General features: G+C 36.7%; 1 protein-coding gene and 1 long non-coding RNA gene across 4 annotated transcripts in view; one reads left to right on the top strand and one right to left on the bottom strand.

The window, feature by feature from the left end:
* The window catches only part of LOC125095814 (uncharacterized), a 62085-nt gene extending 57948 nt beyond the window's left edge, over window positions 1–4137 (bottom strand). For both annotated transcript variants that reach the window (XR_007125959.1, XR_007125957.1), the window contains exons 1-2: window positions 4003–4137; window positions 2725–2836 (exon numbers count right to left, since the gene is read on the bottom strand). This is a non-coding gene — a long non-coding RNA (uncharacterized LOC125095814). The remainder of the gene's footprint in view (window positions 1–2724; window positions 2837–4002) is intronic.
* Window positions 4138–4199: 62 nt separating this feature from the next.
* C1H3orf38 (chromosome 1 C3orf38 homolog) lies at window positions 4200–17483 on the top strand. Of its 2 annotated transcripts, none has more exons than XM_047722312.1 (3): window positions 4200–4503; window positions 7756–7994; window positions 9707–17483. In XM_047722312.1, exons 1-3 carry the CDS (start codon window positions 4377–4379, stop codon window positions 10382–10384), a joined length of 1044 nt encoding a protein of 347 aa, XP_047578268.1. In that variant the 5' UTR covers window positions 4200–4376; the 3' UTR covers window positions 10385–17483. The 2 variants fall into 2 exon arrangements, with proteins under 2 accessions (XP_047578268.1, XP_047578259.1); XM_047722303.1 differs by having other exon boundaries at window positions 4224–4503; window positions 9704–10416.
* The last annotated feature ends 1254 nt before the right edge of the window (window positions 17484–18737 follow it).

Below are 18737 nucleotides of genomic sequence, written 5' to 3' on the forward strand. Positions count from 1 at the left end.
CACCTTTTCAGAATGCCTAAATGCTGCATATGCATTTTGGAATTGTTAATATGTGAAAGATATTACAGATTCAGCAAGAAAGGAAATTTGTGCTTCCTTGTTGAACATTAAATTATTTTACTTTGCATTTTATAAGAGTACAAATTAAAACTGAGCCATTGAACTGCAATAATACAACAATAGCGTCTCATTTCAAGAAATTTTTTGTACTGTACATAGACTTGTTCAATAAAACATTGTCCTTGTTGGTAATGAAGTGTTCAGTTTTATGTAGCATACTGCTTCAAAAGGAATTAGGCTTAAGGTATGCAGTAAATAAGAAAATTTCTATTATGTCCCATAAGAATAAATTATTTCAATTCATATTACCATACTCAGATGATTTTCAAAAACATTTTTAAAATAGAAACATCTAGAAGCTTACATAAAACATTTTAGACATTATTTTAACTAATGTCCACATGCAGGAATTAAAAGTTGACAATGCTGGTTATTAAAGTTTTTGGGTACCCTCTGCAAACTTAGTAGGTACATAAATATCAGAACTCTCTAAATGAAAGACAGCGGACGGATTTATCTGTGTTGGTAAATCAAAGATGAAGTGCATCTGGTGGAACTCAAAACAGAGAAGTCACTTTGGAACAAGGAGTGAATATTGATGAAAATGACTTCCTAAAAACATTTCAGTGGGAAAATGTATAAACCAATTAATCTGAACTTAAAAATGAGGTCTTGGGCATGAGGGCTCCTATTTTTTTGGTTGAGAAACAAAGGAAAACCCCTATACCCTTTGCTATAACTTGAAACTAGAAAAAAATGAGGGCTTAAGTAGAAAAATACCCTGTTTGATAGGATAGCAATGCAAATGAAAGGATGGTGCTACGTCCAGTGATTTGCACATACTGCAATCATGCTTTGAAAAACACTGCAAAAGTTACTGAAGCATTCTAGAGCTGAGATCTGGAATTCTCAGTCTATGCTTTTGGTCATATGATTTTAGACTATTAAATGTATTGAGGTATTTAGATAAAGGTATTGGAGTTAATCTAGACTTTTCATTTTTCTTTTCTGAGATTTGAGGAATTCTGGAAAGTAATTGAATACTACTAAGTATGCTTCCAAGATAAATGAGGTTGCTTTTCAGAGCTTAATATAAATTCCATACCAGTTTCAAGAATCAACTAATAAAAGGTCAGAAGGTTTGGCTATATATGAAGATGTCAATTGGAGCAGCAATCCAATACTACATGGAATTAAAACAAAGTGGGAGAGCTTAATGCCTTATTTATAAGTGGAGAAAAAATAATTATTATAATATGTATAATATAATATGTAATTATTTTACACTGGAGAAGAAATGTCTCCTGTTTTACTAAGTTATTACATACTAGTTTATTTATGTTACCCCTAATTGTTAAAAGACACGAACACTGTTTTAGAAACCAAGGCTCAAAAACAAGTAACTTGACTGAAGTCACACAGGAGAGGTGGGATTGAAAAATCAGATGTGTCCTCCTAAAACCATAATGCCATGAAGTTTTCATACTGCCATGCAGTTTTTCCTGCAAATATAGAGCATGAGTGGCTGGCTCTAATACATCCAAACAGAGTGTCAGACTTGCCCAAGGATCAGTGATTTCAGAGACAAAGGATGAAGTCTTAGGTGGCTGATGTTTCATTTTTTTCTATTAGCAGTGATTGTTAAAGTGTGGTCCCCAGAGCAGCAAAATAAACATCACCCAAGAACTTGTTAGAAATGCTAACTTGGGTCGGGGGAGGCGCCTGGATGGTTCACAGTTAAGTGTCTGCCTTTGGCTCAGGGTCCTAGGGTCCTGGGGTGGAGCCTCCGGTTCTTGGGCTCCCTGTTCAAAGAGGAGTCTGCTTCTCCCTCTCCCTCTACCCTTCCCTCAGCCCAATGATCTCTCTCTTGCTTGCTCTCTCTCAAGTAAATAAAAGCAAAAGGCAAGGTTAAGGAACAAATAGCAAGGGGCCCACTGTGGCTAGTCTGGAGTAAGAGACTGAGAGAATAACAGAAAATGAAGACAGGAGGTAAAAAAGCGAAAGTCTTCACAATGGCCTGCAAGGGCCTAGATGTGCAGTGTTTTTTCAAACCCGGTTATTTCACTTAATTTGCTAGCTTCAGGGAAGAGGTGCTAGGTGCTACTGGCATCTAGTGGGTAGAGGCAAGGGATGCTGTTAAACATCCTACAATGCATACAGCCCCAAACAAGGAATTATCCTGCCCAAAATGTTAATAGTGCCTCCCCTGAGAAACCCTGCTCTAGATCAATCTTGACGGCAGCCCTAACCTCACTGCCTCCTCCTCGAGCAGGCTGCTCTGGCCTCCTTCCTGCATGCCAAGCACTCTGCTTCTTCCTTGGAACCTCACCGTTGTTTGTTCCGACAACACTCTTCTGTGCTTCACACACTTCATCAGGTCATTCTTCTAATATTACTTAGAGGAGAAGTCTTTCTTGACAGTCTGTATAAAATAGCAACATCGGCTCCATCCCCCTGCTTCTGATTTATATTTCTTCATAGCATTTCCTGACACAGTATATAGTTTCTTACAAGTTTATTGTCTGTGTCCTCTCATTAGACTGAAAGCTCCAAAGAAACTGTTATTTGTTCCCAACACAGCAATGTCTGGCAAATAGGTGCTCAATAAATACTCCCCCCACCTTTGTAAATGAAAGAATGAATGAAAGAAAAGGTTGGGTATACCTTCCATATAGTCCACACCAGCATGATGAGCACTTGCCATCTTTTTACTTGCAGCACTCTTCAAAACGTTCTTGAAAGGAGGGTCTGTGTCATTTCTCTGAATCTTCAATACCTAGCATAGTAGGCACTCATTAATACTTAATGGAAAATGCAGGATTTTAATCTGTTGAGCAAATAATACCCCAAATAACATCCACTGGCAAATTAGTAATAACCATGCTTTGAATGCCTACGCTACATTTACAGCTTATTTTATAGCTCATATTTAGCTGTGGTATTTTTTAAAAAGTTAGATTTGCTCACCTGTATCTGAAGATATGTACATTTTAACTAGAAAATGGCAATACCCTAATTAAATGTTAGCAAATCTGAAATATGTCTAAAATGTGGAAGAGGCCCGAGGCAGGTGACAATGTGTTTAAGTCTGATTCCTTCATCGGTCTCGGTCGAGCAGAGCATGCCTTTCCATTGGTGAATACGAGTTGCTGCCACACTAACAGTAGCAGCTAACATGCACCGAGTTTTTCTAGGTGCCAGGCACTATGACCCGCACCGCCATCCCGGGCAACCCTATGAGGTAGCTAACTCTACCAAGTCCATTTCGAGATAGGAAACTGAGGGACAAAAAGGCAAAGAGGCATGTCCAAGATTACAGTTGGTGAATGGCAGAGTTAAACCCTGGTATTTGGGCTTCCGGAGTCCCAAACCCTGAATTGCTCACGATACAGCATCGTCTAAAACCTAGCCTGCCAGGACTGGAATGCAAGCAACAGCCGATCCTAAATTAAGAAATGAAAGCAAGGGGCGCCTGGGTGGCTCAGTGGGTTAGGCCTGTGCCTTCGGCTCAGGGCATGATCTCAGGGTCCTGGGATGGAGTCCCGCATCCGGCTCTCTGCTCAGCAGGGAGCCTGCTTCCCTCTCTCTCTGCCTGCCTCTCCGTCTACTTGTGATCTCTCTCTGTCAAATAAGTAAATAAAATCTTAAAAAAAAAAAGAGAGAGAGAGAAAAGAAATGAAATTAAGGCAGGGCATAGGTGACTTTTTTTTTTTTAACTTTTCATAGTCTAATGCTAAACAAAACCAAATTATTTGAACACAGTACTATGTAATTTAAGAATACCAAACTATAGGTGCACCCAAGTTCGAACTGGCCGCAGAGGACATTCAAGCGCTCCCGGGAGTCAGGCCCACCGGTGGGGAACAGGCGCCTCCATTGGCCGGCCCCGCGGCATCACGGGAGCTTGCCGTGCGCAGGGACCGCCACCCGCTCTCCACGCACCTGCATCTGCGCAGCCCTCCCAGGCGCGTTTTGGGAGGTCGGGCTCCCGAGAGTTCAGGGGTTCACTTTCCGGAACCAGGTCCCTTGTGGGAGATCGCTGTTCTCGTTGCAAACGCAGTACTTCCCCAAAGTGAGATCGGTTGGATTCCCCTCCGTCCTGTCCAGCCCGGAACGACAAGCCGGAGCACCGCGTTTCCTGATTGACCTTGTTGGCAATCACTTCCGCCCAGGGGTTTGGAATACCCGAGGCCCTTTGGCGGCGAACAACAGGAAAGGCACTTCCGGTGTATGTTGCCTAGGCGCCGGCTTGGTGGGCCCTCGGGGCGACATAAGTGGGTCGTCCTCTCCCCCCCACCCCCCTTTTGGGGTTCGAGATGTCGGGGCTCAGCGCTCCGGAGATGGAGGGCTGTCGTAACCTGCTCGGCCTACTAGACAACGATGATATCATGGCCCTGTGCGACACTATCACTAACCGCCTGGTGCAGCCTGAGGACCGCCAAGGTAAGTGTTGACTTTTCTCTCCAAGGGCGGACGCCCCTCCCAAGGCTTCACTCGGACCCCAGGTTGCCAGGACATGGGAGTAGAGGAGGTGCAAGAGGTCGCCCCGCTAAGGCGCCCGGCGATGCTGGGGCGGGACTCTCGAGAGCGCCGCTCCTTCGCGGCATGGAAACCACCGCGCACCTTCAGGCGGCACTGAAGCTTCACACCCTCGGGGGGATGGTGACCCCGGAAACGGCGCGGCTTCCAGGTTTTATCTGGAATGTGGATATGGGGGCAAATGCTTATTTTTTCAACAATTTAGAGTACGTGAATAGTGAATTCAGAATTTCCGGGGAGCCGGGGTGTTTTTCATTTTCAGTTTCGTCTGAGCCGAGGAATCAGCGGCTGCTCAGGTGTTTTTCTTCAAGCCCCGAGGAGAATATCATAAACACTTTGAAGCCTCATAGATAAAACAACTACCGTAATGAAAGAGCAGATAGTTTGATTCCATGTCTCTTTTTGGATCCAGTTTTTTTTCTGAGATGATTTTGTGTAGGAGGAATACGTTACTTTCAGAGCCAAATAAACATTTCTGTAGAGTAGATTTAAAGGGTTATTAATATTTAGCCTGGTTATAGCTACTCCATATAAAAATGTAATCAAGAAGCCTCTGTGTTTATTTCACTTGGCATATCATCTGCACAGTCTTACTTTGAATTTTCTGAATTTTACTTTAAAATGGGGAAACTCCAGACTTCTATGTTAGTGCGACTTAAATAACTACGAAAGCATAATCTATTTCTCTGCTTTTAAATTGAATTTACGTTTTTGCCATTTAAGAAGATCATTTGAAACTTCAAATTTAATGTTTCTTCAGACATTGAAGAAATTCCTAAGAATTTGGAATGCAGATAGTTTTAGACTTAATAGAGTTCTTAAGCTTTTATGTATTTTGCATGCCAGTCCTTGAGTTTGAGTTTAAAAGTATAACAGATAAAAATGTTGCATTTAATTAATGGTGGATCTAAAAGCAAATGAAAAGAAACTTCCCAGTACAGAAATGTTAAATGATTTGGAGAGAGAATTCTCAAAGAGGAAGAAAATAATCCTCTAAAAGAATATAAAAAGGTAACTATTTATTTATTATGGAAAGATATATGTATATATATATGTATATATATATATATGTATATATATATTATCTTTCCATATATATGGATATATATCTTTCCATATATATGGAAAGATAATCTCTTTTTGAAAAGCAATGAAATGAAAACCAAAACCAAAAGTGTTTTTCCTTTCTACCAGATTGGCAAAAAATTAAGCGTGGTGATCATGCAAAGCAGCTCTTTTACAATTTTTCAAGGAGTGTAAATTAGAACTTGGGTAAACAGGTTTGACATCATCTCCTAAATGGAATTATTTGCTTACGTCGGGGCTCATATTCTGCACCTGAGCTTCTCAAGCTTGAATGTGCTTGTGAATCAGTCCCTCAGGATTCTTGTGAAAAATGCAGATTCTGATTCAATAGTTTTGTTTTAAGATTTTTATTGTCAGAAAGAAGAGGAAAGAGAGAGAGAGGCAGAGGGAGAAGCAGGCTCCCAGCCAAGCAAGGAGCCCAATGCGGGACTCCATCGGGGATCATGGCAGACGCTTAACTGACTGAGCCACCCAGGCGCTTAACTGACTGAGCCACCCAGGCGTCCCTGATTCAGTAGTTTTGAAGTGAGCCCAGAAATTCAGCATTTCTAGCAAGTTCTCAGATGATCCTTGTGCTGCCTGCCTCTCTGTGCCCTGGGAGACATTTATGAAAATGTTCAAAGTGATGGTGTTTGTAATTGAACATACCCAGTAAAAATCTATGACCGAGGGCGCCTGGGTGTCTCAGGCAGCTGGGCGTCTGCCTTCTGCTCAGGTCATGATCCTGGAGTCCTGGGGTCCAGCCCCGCATCAGACTCCTGCTTGGTGGGGAGCCTGCTTCTCCCTCTCCGTCTGCCTGCAGCTGCCTTGCTTGTGGGTGCACGGACGATCTCACGCGCGCGCTCTCTCTCTCCCTCTCTCTCTCAAATAAATAAATAAAAATCTTGAAAAAAAAATTTTTGACCAGAAGGATAGATGCCTTGTGATGTAGTCATATAATTTACTGTAGTACAGTTAAATGAATTAATTAAAAAATTAGAGCTACATATATCTACAGATTTATGTCAGAAACAACATTAAGTGAAAAGCTGAGTGTGAAAGACCATCTATATACATATATATATGGATTGGATTTATAGAGTGTTCCAAAAATACCAAACTGTATTGTTTAGGAGTTCACAGTTATGCTGTGCAACAAAAAGAAAAGCAAGGGAATGATAAACAGCATTTAGGATAGCAGCTACCTCTAAGGTGGGTGAGTAGAGAAAGGAATAGTGTTAAGTAGGGAGGGTTAAAATGAAGACATCTTATGTTTTAAGCTATGTGATGTGTACATGGGAGTTCATTTTTTTGCTATTTTTTGCTATTCTGTATTTTTCATGTTAAAAAAAAATCTTTGATCTGTTTAATAAGACATTTTTTAATTAAAAAGAATACAAGTCTTAGTTCTGCCACTTCTTAGAAGCATGATTGTTGATACCTTTTATATCCTCAACTTTTATTGTCCATAGAGTAAGAAGTTTAAAAATCCTTGCAGATCTAGGGCGCCTGGGTGGCTCAGTGGGTTAAGCCGCTGCCTTCGGCTCAGGTCATGATCTCAGGGTCCTGGGATCGAGTCCCGCATCGGGCTCTCTGCTCGGCAGGGAGCCTGCTTCTCTCTCTCTCTCTCTCTGCCTGCCTCTCTGTCTACTTGTGATCTCTCTCTGTCAAATCAATAAATAAAATCTTTAAAAAAAAAATCCTTGCAGATCTAAAATACTGTAATTTTACCTATGTTAGGGGTTATAAATGAATTTAGGTCTATTGGCCTTCTTAGAAAAGAATTTTTTCTCTGGCTCAAATTTTTTTCTTAAAACGTGTCATTCTTTAAAAAAGATGTAAAACTTCTATCTTAAGAGAAGTGAAAGGAAGAGGTAAGTATAGGTAGGGAAGTTTAAATCATAAAGAAAAATTTTTTTAAACCCAAAATCTGACAGCCCAGTTCCTGGTTTTTAAAAATTACCATCTTATGCAAAAGGAGTAATAACATGACAAGAATTTGTAAATACTATTTGATAGGGTTTCTGCTGACCCTGAACAGATTTACAGGTGACTTGCGATTTTCTACTAATCTTTACAATTTCCTTCTAGATGCCATTCGTGCAATATTAGTGTACAGTCAAAACGTAGAAGAACTTTTGAGGCGTAAGAAAGTCCACCGAGAAGTCATATTTAAGTACTTGGCAACGCAGGGGGTTATTGTACCTCCAGCTACTGAAAAGCACAATCTTATTCAGCATGCAAAGGATTATTGGAAAAAGCAGTCACATCTGAAATTGAAGGAGACACCAGAGCCAGTTAAGACAGAGGACATTAGAATATTTCAACAGGTAAAAATAGATATTATAGTTATACCTTAAATTTTAGTTCTGTCTAAACTCTTCAGATAATCCTAGTTCTGTGGGGACATGGTTAATAATATTTTTGCTTTTATAATTTAGCTTCACTCCATATCCTTTGCATTCTAAAGGAAGACCAGTAAAGCACCTAAAAGAAAGAAAATATCTCTGACATTTAATAATGTATATAAAGTGCTATATTGATTTTTGAGGGAAAAAATGTTTTATCACTTTATCAAACGAGTACTATTGGATTTGTAAAGAGAATGGATAGACTGCAGGATCAATTTAATTTTAAGTTAGCTTCATGTTCTCTGTAATATTCTTGTCCACTTAAAAAAGAATGCTGTTGTTTAGCCCTTTTTCATTTTGAAGACTTCTTTGGTATTAAATTGTAAAAATTCCATGAGAGAAGCTTAAATAATTTTTAACATTTGATTTTTTTTTTTTAAGTTAGAAAAAATTCTCTTGTAATAATTTCCTCCAGCTGACATTGTCTGTTCCTATTTCTTTGTATCCACTGGACATTTTAGATGCTGTGGGAATATTTAAATGTTGATTGTATGAACTCTAGGTAATTTGCAAATTTTATTTTTTTAAACAAAGCACAAAAAGACAACCCCCTTTCCAAATCAAATATATAGCTTAATAAATGTCCATAAAGCAGAAACATTTGTAATGACCATGCTGGCCAGGAAATAGAAATTTGCCACCCACTCCAGAAGCCCCTTCCATGAGTTTGCAAATTTTAAACTACATACTTTGAATTAGCAAGGTTTTACAGCAAGAGGCATTTGCTTTCACATTAGGAAAGGACCTTCTAAGAGCTTTCTTAGTATGCTAAAGAGAATGTTTACTCTGAAATCATACAGATGTGACTTCAAATAGAGTCTGCATTGTGCTAGGTGTGAACTTGAGCAAGTAATTTGACTTTCCTGAGTCTTTTTTACTTTATCTATAAAGCAGGCATAATAATGATAGTATCTGTGTAATTAGGCTTGTGAAGATAAAAGGAAATAGTCCATAAGTGCCAAGCACAGAGCCAAACATTCAGTCATGGGTGCTCTGTCAGTTAAAGATTTCTTACCATCGAAATGAAGTACTGTGCTCTGAAATATTCTCATCTACTCACATAGATAATAAAATCAAGCTTATCAGGTATATTTTTGCAATAACATTACCCTTTGTAAAAAAGAGAAATAACAGTATAAAATTAATCCCAATCATAAAAAGTAATGTATTTCAGTTGTATTAGAACTCTGTTTAAAGATAGTAAAAAATGCTTATTTGTTACCAACTTATTTTAGTATAGTTTATATTCAATAAATCAACAAACCGTATCCATTTAAAGCATGCAGTTTGAAAGTTTTGACAGACTTTGAAATCACTGCCACCATTAAGAGAAAATACTTAATGTAAATTATTGTTGACTCTTCATGCTGATTTTTTGAGAGGCTTTGTTAAACCTTAATTTCTTAGCTGAATTTTCAGATGTTTAAGCTGGTAAATTCTAAAATGATTTTTCCCCTTTTTGGAAAAACAGTTTACTGTGCATGATGGGTTCGATGAGTTCACCTGTAGTTCATTTAGCTTCTGCTATACTCAACATATGACAACTTAGCTCTGAAAGAGACTAGATAGAAAAAAGATATATGAGAACTGACCTTGGTTATATTTTATATTTTATTTATCTTAATCAGCAGGAAAAAGAAGATAAAAAAGCTGAAAAAGTTGATTTTCGTCGATTAGGAGAAGAATTTTGTCACTGGTTCTTTGAACTTCTTAATTCTCAGAATCCTTTTCTGGGTCCACCTCAAGATGAATGGGGGCCACAGCACTTCTGGCACGATGTCAAGCTTAGGTTTTATTACAACACCTCTGAACAAAACGTGATAGACTACTATGGAGCAGAAATTGTGAGCCTTCGTCTGCTGTCACTAGTGAAAGAAGAGTATCTTTTTCTCAGTCCCAACCTAGATTCCCATGGACTGAAATGTGCTTCTTCTCCCCATGGTCTGGTTATGGTTGGAGTTGCTGGGACTGTCCACCGAGGGAACACTTGTTTGGGCATTTTTGAACAAATTTTTGGACTCATACGCTGCCCTTTTGTGGAAAATACATGGAAAATCAAATTTATCAACTTGAGAATTATTGGAGAGGGTTCTCTTGCTCCTGGAACATCAATGAAACCAGCTGTTACATTTGAACCTAGTGATCTAGAGGCCTTTTATAACGTAATTAGTTTATGTAGTACAAACGAAGTACAACTTAATGTAAGGCAGACATTGGATAGTGGAACTGGAGACCAGGCTTTAAGCAGTGGAGATGAGGCATTGTTGAACAAAAGAGAACTGAATTTACCCAACCCTCTAAAGCACTGAACATTGTATGTCAGTCTCAAAAACTTTCTATATGAAAACTCCTCTAAATACCCCATCAGTAATGTCTGAGTGATATCAGGTGTGAGGATTGACATTTTAGTTGAAATATCTGTCTTGATAACAGACTGACATACTATGTGAATACTTGACTCTTTCTACCTGAGTTGCAGCAAATGTTCTAAGAACTAATGCAGTTCATCAAATAAATCCCTTTTAGATGGTATGACTAACGGTGTGCCTTAGAAACCAGGTAATACTTTCATTTTACTTAGTGGATATTCTGCTAATATTTGTACTTTTCATGTGGGAAAGGTTTAATGTAAACTCAAAGTTACCATTTTAGAAAACTTGAGTGACATTCTCACGCAAAAAGTCCAATAATTTAGCAGGTGGAGAAAAATATACTTTGCCTTTTTAAAATTTGAGGAACATTTTTCAGTTATCTATTAGTAGACCAAGCTAAATATCTTAAAATCTGCAACATTTTCTGAACTCTTTTGGGCAATGATAAATGCTATTCTCTAAACAGACCTAATTCTTATCTAAGGCTTCAGCTAACATTTTTATAGAACATTTATTGTAATACTATATAAAGGAAACATACCATTGAAATTTTTTAAAAGGTATGCCCAGTTCTAACTTAAATGAATTACTATTTTCCTCTTGATTGATCTTGGAAGAGGTGACCAAAACCACCCCCATCCAAAACAAAAAAAACACACACAAATTTATAATGTGGGCATATCTATATACAGATATAGATAAACTCCTACATCATAAATTAAAATTATTAGGATTTTTCGCCTCTAAATTGTTCTACTAGGTTTGACTTAAAAGGTTAAGTTGCTTTAGGGTTTAAATTCTTCATCACTTGGCAACTACTTGCTGATCTGGGACTTAGTAATTTTAATTTTAAAAAATGCCATATAGAAAAAATTCAGCAGGGAATTGTGATGATGTGTTGTACATGTTATTTTACCTTTAACTCTTCTCGTGATCATCTAGGATAACAAGAATTTTGGAAGCAGGGGGAAAAAACTCATCATTTTTGGTTTTTTAATGCCATACCTTTTACGAGAAGTACAAATTGATACATCCTAAAATAAGAACTTAATAAAGGAGGGAAATTCCTACTGTCTGCTATAAGAATAGTATATTGTTTAGATTTAAACCAGATTATCATTTTCGTCTTTAAGTAGAGTATCATTATAACATGTACTCAATAAATATCAGTAAAGGATAAAATTAAAAACTATTCCCATCTGTATTCTTTGTGGTATTAATGACAAGTACTGCAGAAATATTACTACAGATAGATGCTCAGGATGGGCAGAAGTTGCCTCTAGCTATCTTCAGTATGGACTTTTTGAATTCGTGTAATGCTCAAGTAAGGCTGCAATCTTTGCATGTTCTTTTAATCAACATTAGAAATTTGAAATCTTACTGATAGAACCTCTCGAGAATTGGAACTATATTTTACTTTCTGTGAATCCCCACAGCTGGACAACACAGTAGGACCTAATGTTTAACTGGATGAAATAATGAGCAAAAGAAATTTACATACTGTATAAAAGACTTTACTGCATCTAGATTTTGTCTTTGGTTCTTATCAGTGATGGGTTGGTTTGTTTGATCATTTCATCCGTTTGAATTTCATATGTGGATACACAGAAACTTTTAGGCTCCAAGCCAACAGATATAACCTTCTTTTAAAATTTACTAAATTTAAAAAGCCCACGGGTGAGAATGGGATAAACTGAAAGGCTATAAATTATAGGAGAAGTATATATTTTTATGCTCAGAGAAAGAAGACCTGGAGGAATTGAAATTTATTCATGAAGTTTAAAGCTTGTTCAAGCCTTTGAGAAGGTCCAGAAGCACACTGTAGATTGAACTCTGCTTTTCTACCGTCCCTTTGTTTTTTATATGTTAGAGAATGGCAGAGACCCCAGCTTTAGGTCCCTTTAGCTTCATTTCACCCTCAACTGATATTTTGAAAGTTGTTGGAGTCAAGTAGTAGAGAGTACAACACTACACAATTCACAGTGATTGAATGGTCAAACCAGGGGGGCAGCTGGGCTTTATTTACTATAGACTGCTTTGCAGTAGACTAATAGGGCATACATGAAGTATCTGTTCTTGTTAAAATAAAACAATCTTAAAGTAATAGTTACATTGGGATGTCTTATTAGTACCTAATAAGATACTAATGCCAAAAACAAATTTCATGAGTCTTATTAACTAAATACCAAATAATAGGAAAAAAGCCATCTCTGTTTTATGAAAGCAACTTGCAAATGGCCAACACAGGAAAACTTCATTCCTATGTTTTCAGAAAGATAATATTCTTAAGCTAAAGGAAGGCTGAGTAACCACTGCCGTAAGAAATTATAATAGCACCAGAAAAGGGTTTAAAGAATAGTGGCTTAATTTAAAAAGTCAGCAGTTTTGTGTTTCAACAAAATGGCTCTTATGGCCAAGTAAATGATAAACAGAATAAAATACAATAAAAATATATAAATAAAAAACATAAAAACATGCTCTAATGTTTTTATTAGTATCTGTATTCACAAATTTAGATGCCCTTTTCACTGGTTCTTAATTTGGGCTGTAGGGAATGATCATGGATTTTTTGAAAAATGAGAGCTCTGTTCTTTCTCCCCAGAAAAAGTGTTTGCATTTAGTATTACAATTTTTGCATTATTTCACTGAGTTTATGGACTTCCCTAAAGCACATCTGTGACTCCTATAAGCATCCTTATACTTCTCATGTTAAAATCCTGTCATAATAGTTATATTTCCTCCAAACTACTACTCAATATTAAAATTATTTTTAAGAAAATTTTGTGCCCTTGCTGGAGTCCATAAGCTAGAGGACTAAATCTTACTTATGAATGTAAGGATAATCTCTAGGAAATATATTAGTTTATGATAGTTGTTAATTTGTGGATTTTGTTTTTCAAGACATGCTAAGATAAAACCTACTGAAATAGCCAAGTGAAACAAAAATGTTCAGAATTCATTTTATTTTGGCAAGATAAATTTATGAATGATAACATGCGTTAGAGAAAGTGTGACAGAAAAATCTGAAGAGAAAAAGTATTAAAAAAAATTCTCAGGGTACCTGGGTGGCTCAGTCGGTTAAGTGTCTGCCTTCTGCCCAGGCCACTATCTCAGGACTCTGGGAACGTCCTGGGAACTAGCCCTACCGGTGGATCCTGTCCTGTCTCTTCCTCTCCCTCTGCCCCTCCCCTGCTCCTGCTTGCTCCCTTACTCTCTCAGTTAATAAGTAAAATCTTAAAAAAAGATTTCTCTAGATCTTTACAAAAACTTTATCCTGAGATGTTATTTAGTAATATATACTGCTAATTTTGATGAAGGATTTTAAACATAGGATCATTTCCTCTGAAGGTTTGTGTATGTGACCTCACAACATTCCTTCTCCCCTCACCCATGCTCTTTATAACGTTTGTATATACTCAAGTTTGAATGCAGATAGCACAAATCCAAGTGCTGGGAAAATAGGACTTTTTTGCATCTGGGTTCTCTTCAGGTTTATTTGGCATATATTAACGGAGCATCTACAATTTAAGTCACTGAATCAAGCACAAGATAAAATAATACTCAATAGGTTATTTACCTAAATTTCCTTTGTTAAGTTTCAGTTTCCTAGTTTACATGTCTTAAGATGAGAACTGCTTTAGGCCCTTTTTTTTAGGGTGTGGTTATATCTTTTTTGTATGGGTCAGGAAAGAAAAACACTTAATTGAAATTTTAGATAGCTGTGTGGCCCTAGCTATGCCATGTTGATTGTATCAATGCAGAATATAAGATATTTTGACAGACTATTTAGAGTTGGAAGGAAAATAATTTCAGAACTGTATTAGAGTGCACTAGATCTTTTTAACTTTATTTTTTTCTAGTTTGATACTTTTCCAGTAGTCCTGCAGTAAAACATTAATATTAAAGTGGAGTATTATTTACTATGAGATAGAATGCACTCTAAAATATTAAAACATAGACTCCAGAAATGTGTTACTCATGAAATGTTAATAAAATCACTGGCCTCAAATTTGATACCTCCTAATTTCTACTGCTAGTACTGCCTAGTATTTCCCTTCATAGTCATTTAGTGAGGGTTCTTTGGTTAGCAGTTTTCATCTTCAGGTTTTAGACACCCTGAATGTCAAGTATGAAATTTAGTTACATTTGAATTAATGAATTTAAGAATTGAAGGCTCCTCTGCTGCACAGTGCCAACTGTGTTACTTAATCCATTTTCTGAACAAAAGTTAAAATCAGTAACTATTTAGGAAAGCCTTTTTTCTTGAAGCATTTAGTTTCACAAGTTTGCATTAATCTTTTCCATCTCTTAAAATACTGATGGTTAGTATTTATCTAATTGTTCTCAAATTGTTACATGTAACTTACTATTGCCTCCCTAAATAGATGGTAAATTACTAGAACTGGTGACTCTTTTCTAAAAGATTTTCTTAAATTGTAGTGTAATTAACATACGGTGGGTGTTACGATAGTTTCAGAGGTCCAATATAGTGGTTCGACAGTTCTGTATATTACTCAGTGCTCATCCTGATAAGTGTATTCTTAACCCCTTTCAGCTATTTTACCCCTCAGTTTTTGATGAATCCTTCTGTCTTCAGTATGAAAGGTCATTTGCTAGCTCTGATTTCCAAAGCAAAGGTGCCTTTAGTCTCTATTGTTTATCTAAGTACAGTCTAGGAGTGTTAGTGCATGCCATATGCTTGGAATTATACTTCTTAAATTGCTTGGTGATTTGAAACCACTTGAAAAGATATAGAATGCTCCTGTATGATATTATAAAAAGGAATAGAGATAATTGGGGTATATAGAAATATATGTAAAAATTTATATGAAATTTCTTGAACTTAGTGTGTCATCACAATCTAATCTTCTTCCCTTCCTATTGTACTTTCAGTGTCAGAAATAGTCTGTTTCACACATTTAATTTCTTGCCATGTCTGGATGCAGTGTATCTACAATATTGCTTTTTATTTCAGCTGCTACTATAATTAGAATTTCTTTACCTAAACATTGACTTAATTATTTCTTTGCTTTAATATTTTTTACATATTTAAAACATTAAAATTTCCTTAAAGTATAGCTTTCATTTCTTCCATGCTCAGAACTTTCAGTATGTATAGCATTACCTCCAAAATAAAATCCAGATTTTAGAGCGCCTGGGTGGCTCAGTGGGTTGAGCCTCTGCCTTCAGCTCGGGTCATGATCTCAGGGTCCTGGGATCGAGTCCTGCATCGGGTTCTCTGCTTGGCAGGTAGCCTGCTTCCTCCTCACTCTCTCTGCCTGCCTCTCTTCCTACTTGTGATTTCTCTCTGTCAAATAAATAAATAAAACTGAAAAAAATAAAATCCAGATTTTATAATCTGGTTTTCGTCACCATCTAGGTTTGATTTCCCTCATTTTCATGCATTGTTTGGTCCAGCCAACATTTGCTATTAAGTAGTCTTAGTATTTATCCTGTGCTTACTTAGCCCCTGCTTTTATTGGGAAGTATAGACAGCCCTTGATTTATAGTGGTTCGATTTAGGATTTTTCAATGTTACAAAGGTGTGAAATTGAAATGCATTCAGTAGGAATCATACTTTTGTTGTTGTTGTTGTTGTTATTTAAGTAATCTCTACACCCCATGTGGGGCTTGGACTCACGACCCTAAGATCAAGAGTCACATGCTCCGACCTAGCCAGCCAGGCACCCCAGTAGAAACGGTACTTTGAATGAATTTTGGTCTTTTCCCAGGCTAGAGAAGGGGTACAATACTCTCTCGGTGCTGGGCAGCAGCAGGTTGTGCCATGTCCCAGTCAGCCATGCAGTCACAAGGGTGACCCACCAATACACTTAAAATAATTTTGTATCCATACGGTCATTCTGTTTTTCAATTTCTTTACAGTATTCAGTAAGTTACAGGAGATATTTAGCACCTTATTTATCATAAAATAAGTTTTGTATTAGATGATTTTGTCCTACTGTAGGTTAATATAAGTGTTCTGAACACATTTAAGGTAGGCTAGGCAAAGATCGGGGGTTAAGTAGGTCCTAACCTATTAAATACATATCAACCTAATGATATTTTCAACTTCTGTTGGGTTTATTGGGATGGACCCATTGTAAGTCAAAGTAGGTCTGTATACAAAATAGTGAAAGTTAATTTTTTTGTTGTTGCAGATAGTCTGATAATATAAAATTAAAAGGGCTATGATTGAAACAGTTTAAAAATAGAAATGTCTTTAAGTGATGCATTTTTTTCTCTTGAGGTGTTTTAGGTCTTATCTGTCTAAAATTTTCCTAGCTTTTTGCATGGCTGCTTAATTTTTATCTTTTAGGATTTTTCTTAAATGTTTTCTCTCTTCTGTACGTAGACCCCGTTTTTAATATTTCTAAGAGCTCCTGTTTATTTCGGTCCTAACATTTTAAATATTAACTCACTAACTTGTTAATCTCCCACTAGATTTTAAACTGAGAGCCGAGTTTAAAGCTGTTAGTCTTTCATTTTTGTCCATTACCTTGTGCAGACTAAGTATTCAAATTGATATTTATTAAAGCTATAAATAAGGTAACAAATGATATTTTTTCAGAGCCTTTTATATTCCTAGCCCTTTGCCTGTCTGCTAAAGACAATGCCTAGCATATGTATTAGGTCCTCAATAAATGTCTGTTTAATGAATAAAGCCAAAGTTATCTTCCTGAATAATGAAATGTGAGCTCTAATACAATCAACAATAATTTGGTAATTAGAAGTATTAAAGTTTTATTATGCTTTTGTGAAAGATGAAGAAATTGAAGCCCCAAAAGTTAAGTAATGTTCTGAAGTTCACATACTTTTGTTATGGGTATTTTTTTCCTGTTGTTTTTTGTTTTGTGTGGGGTGGGGGAGCATGGGTGGAGCGATGATTGAATTTTTAAACTACAAAGCCTGTTTTTTTCTTGCACTTTATTTCTAGTCTGACTACTACTACCTTATTGTGAAAGAATTTAAACTCTAATTCTCATTTTCTTCATATGTAAAAATAAACAGATGATTTCTGAGCTATTTTGAAGTTACATGATTTTGTGAATGTATGCTTTCTTACCAACTCAATATTTTAAAGGAATTTGTAGTTCATTGAAGTTGAAGAAATTATTTTGCTTCCTCATAAATTTTACTCATTGGAAAACACTTTTTATTCTTTTTTTCTAACAGATATTATGCATTTATAAATACATATGTGTAGTATGTGTATTTCTATTTACAGAGGGAAAAACAAGAAGATGAAAATGTTACACATCGTTTCTAGAAAAAAGTGTGAAGACTTTCAAATAGTTTTCTATTTTCTATCACTAGAAATGCTGAAGTTGTTTTGAACTACTCTTGTGTAGAACCTTTTTGCTTTTTTATGTATATGTTCAAAATATATTTTCATGTTTTAGTTGATAAGTGCAATTTGTTGACAGAAGGCCAAATTATAGACTGCAATTAAACTATAGTAAAAATTCAGATGTTAATAAAATAATCAAGTACTGGATAGATGATTCCTTCAAAGAGACTGAGTAATAGGAGTTGACATGCATTTTAGAGTGACACTGGAGATGAGTGGCAGATTTCGGATGAGATTTTTCTGTAGGAAGTATGGCCCTGGGTGGGTGTGCTTATAAGGTCATTAAAAGTTATTCTAGGAAGTTTAACGGAAAATACTTGTTTAGCAAAGACAGGAGGTTTTGCTGCCCTGACTGCACTGATTTGAGTAGATTAGCTTTACAATAGAATGAGCTTAGAGTACAGAAAGAAGATAGTGATAGAAAAATTAAGCATGTCAGCGGCTTAATGCTGGAATAGCAGTAGAACAATTAAAATTGAGCCCACAGGAACTAAGAGAACTGTAGAATAAGCCATAATTTTAACTCTAAATCAACCTTAAGCTAGAGCAACAGTTTAGGACTAAGAAAAAAGTTGATTTTAAATAATATATCAGTGTTTTCACTTAAACAGTCTTCTCTCAGCTTGGTAAACCATTTATCAAGCATTTACTACATACCAGGTACCTTAATAGAAAACACTTGGTACTTAAAATGTTCTAGTTTCTTAATGGGTTTCTCACTTTAACTTACATCAAGTAACATTTACTGTGTAATAAAAGTTTATTTTAGGGGTGCCTGGATGGCTCAGTGGGTTAAAGCCTCTGCCTTCGACCCAGGTCATGATCCCAGGGTCCTGGAATCGAGCCCCACATCGGGCTCTCTGCTCAGCGGGGAGCCTGCTTCCCCCACCCTCTCTCTCTGCCTGCCTCTCTGCCTACTTGTGATCTCTGTCAAATAAATTT

Source organism: Lutra lutra, chromosome 1 (assembly GCF_902655055.1).
Source record: "Lutra lutra chromosome 1, mLutLut1.2, whole genome shotgun sequence".
Taxonomy (NCBI): Eukaryota; Metazoa; Chordata; class Mammalia; order Carnivora; family Mustelidae; genus Lutra; species Lutra lutra.

Coding starts and splice junctions, on each gene's coding strand:
- C1H3orf38 (XM_047722303.1), top strand. CDS start 4,377: ATGTCGGGGCTCAGCGCTCCGGAGATGGAGGGCTGTCGTAACCTGCTC. Junction 4,504..7,755: donor GCAGCCTGAGGACCGCCAAG/GTAAGTGTTGAC, acceptor ATTTCCTTCTAG/ATGCCATTCGTGCAATATTA. Junction 7,995..9,703: donor ACATTAGAATATTTCAACAG/GTAAAAATAGAT, acceptor TATCTTAATCAG/CAGGAAAAAGAAGATAAAAA.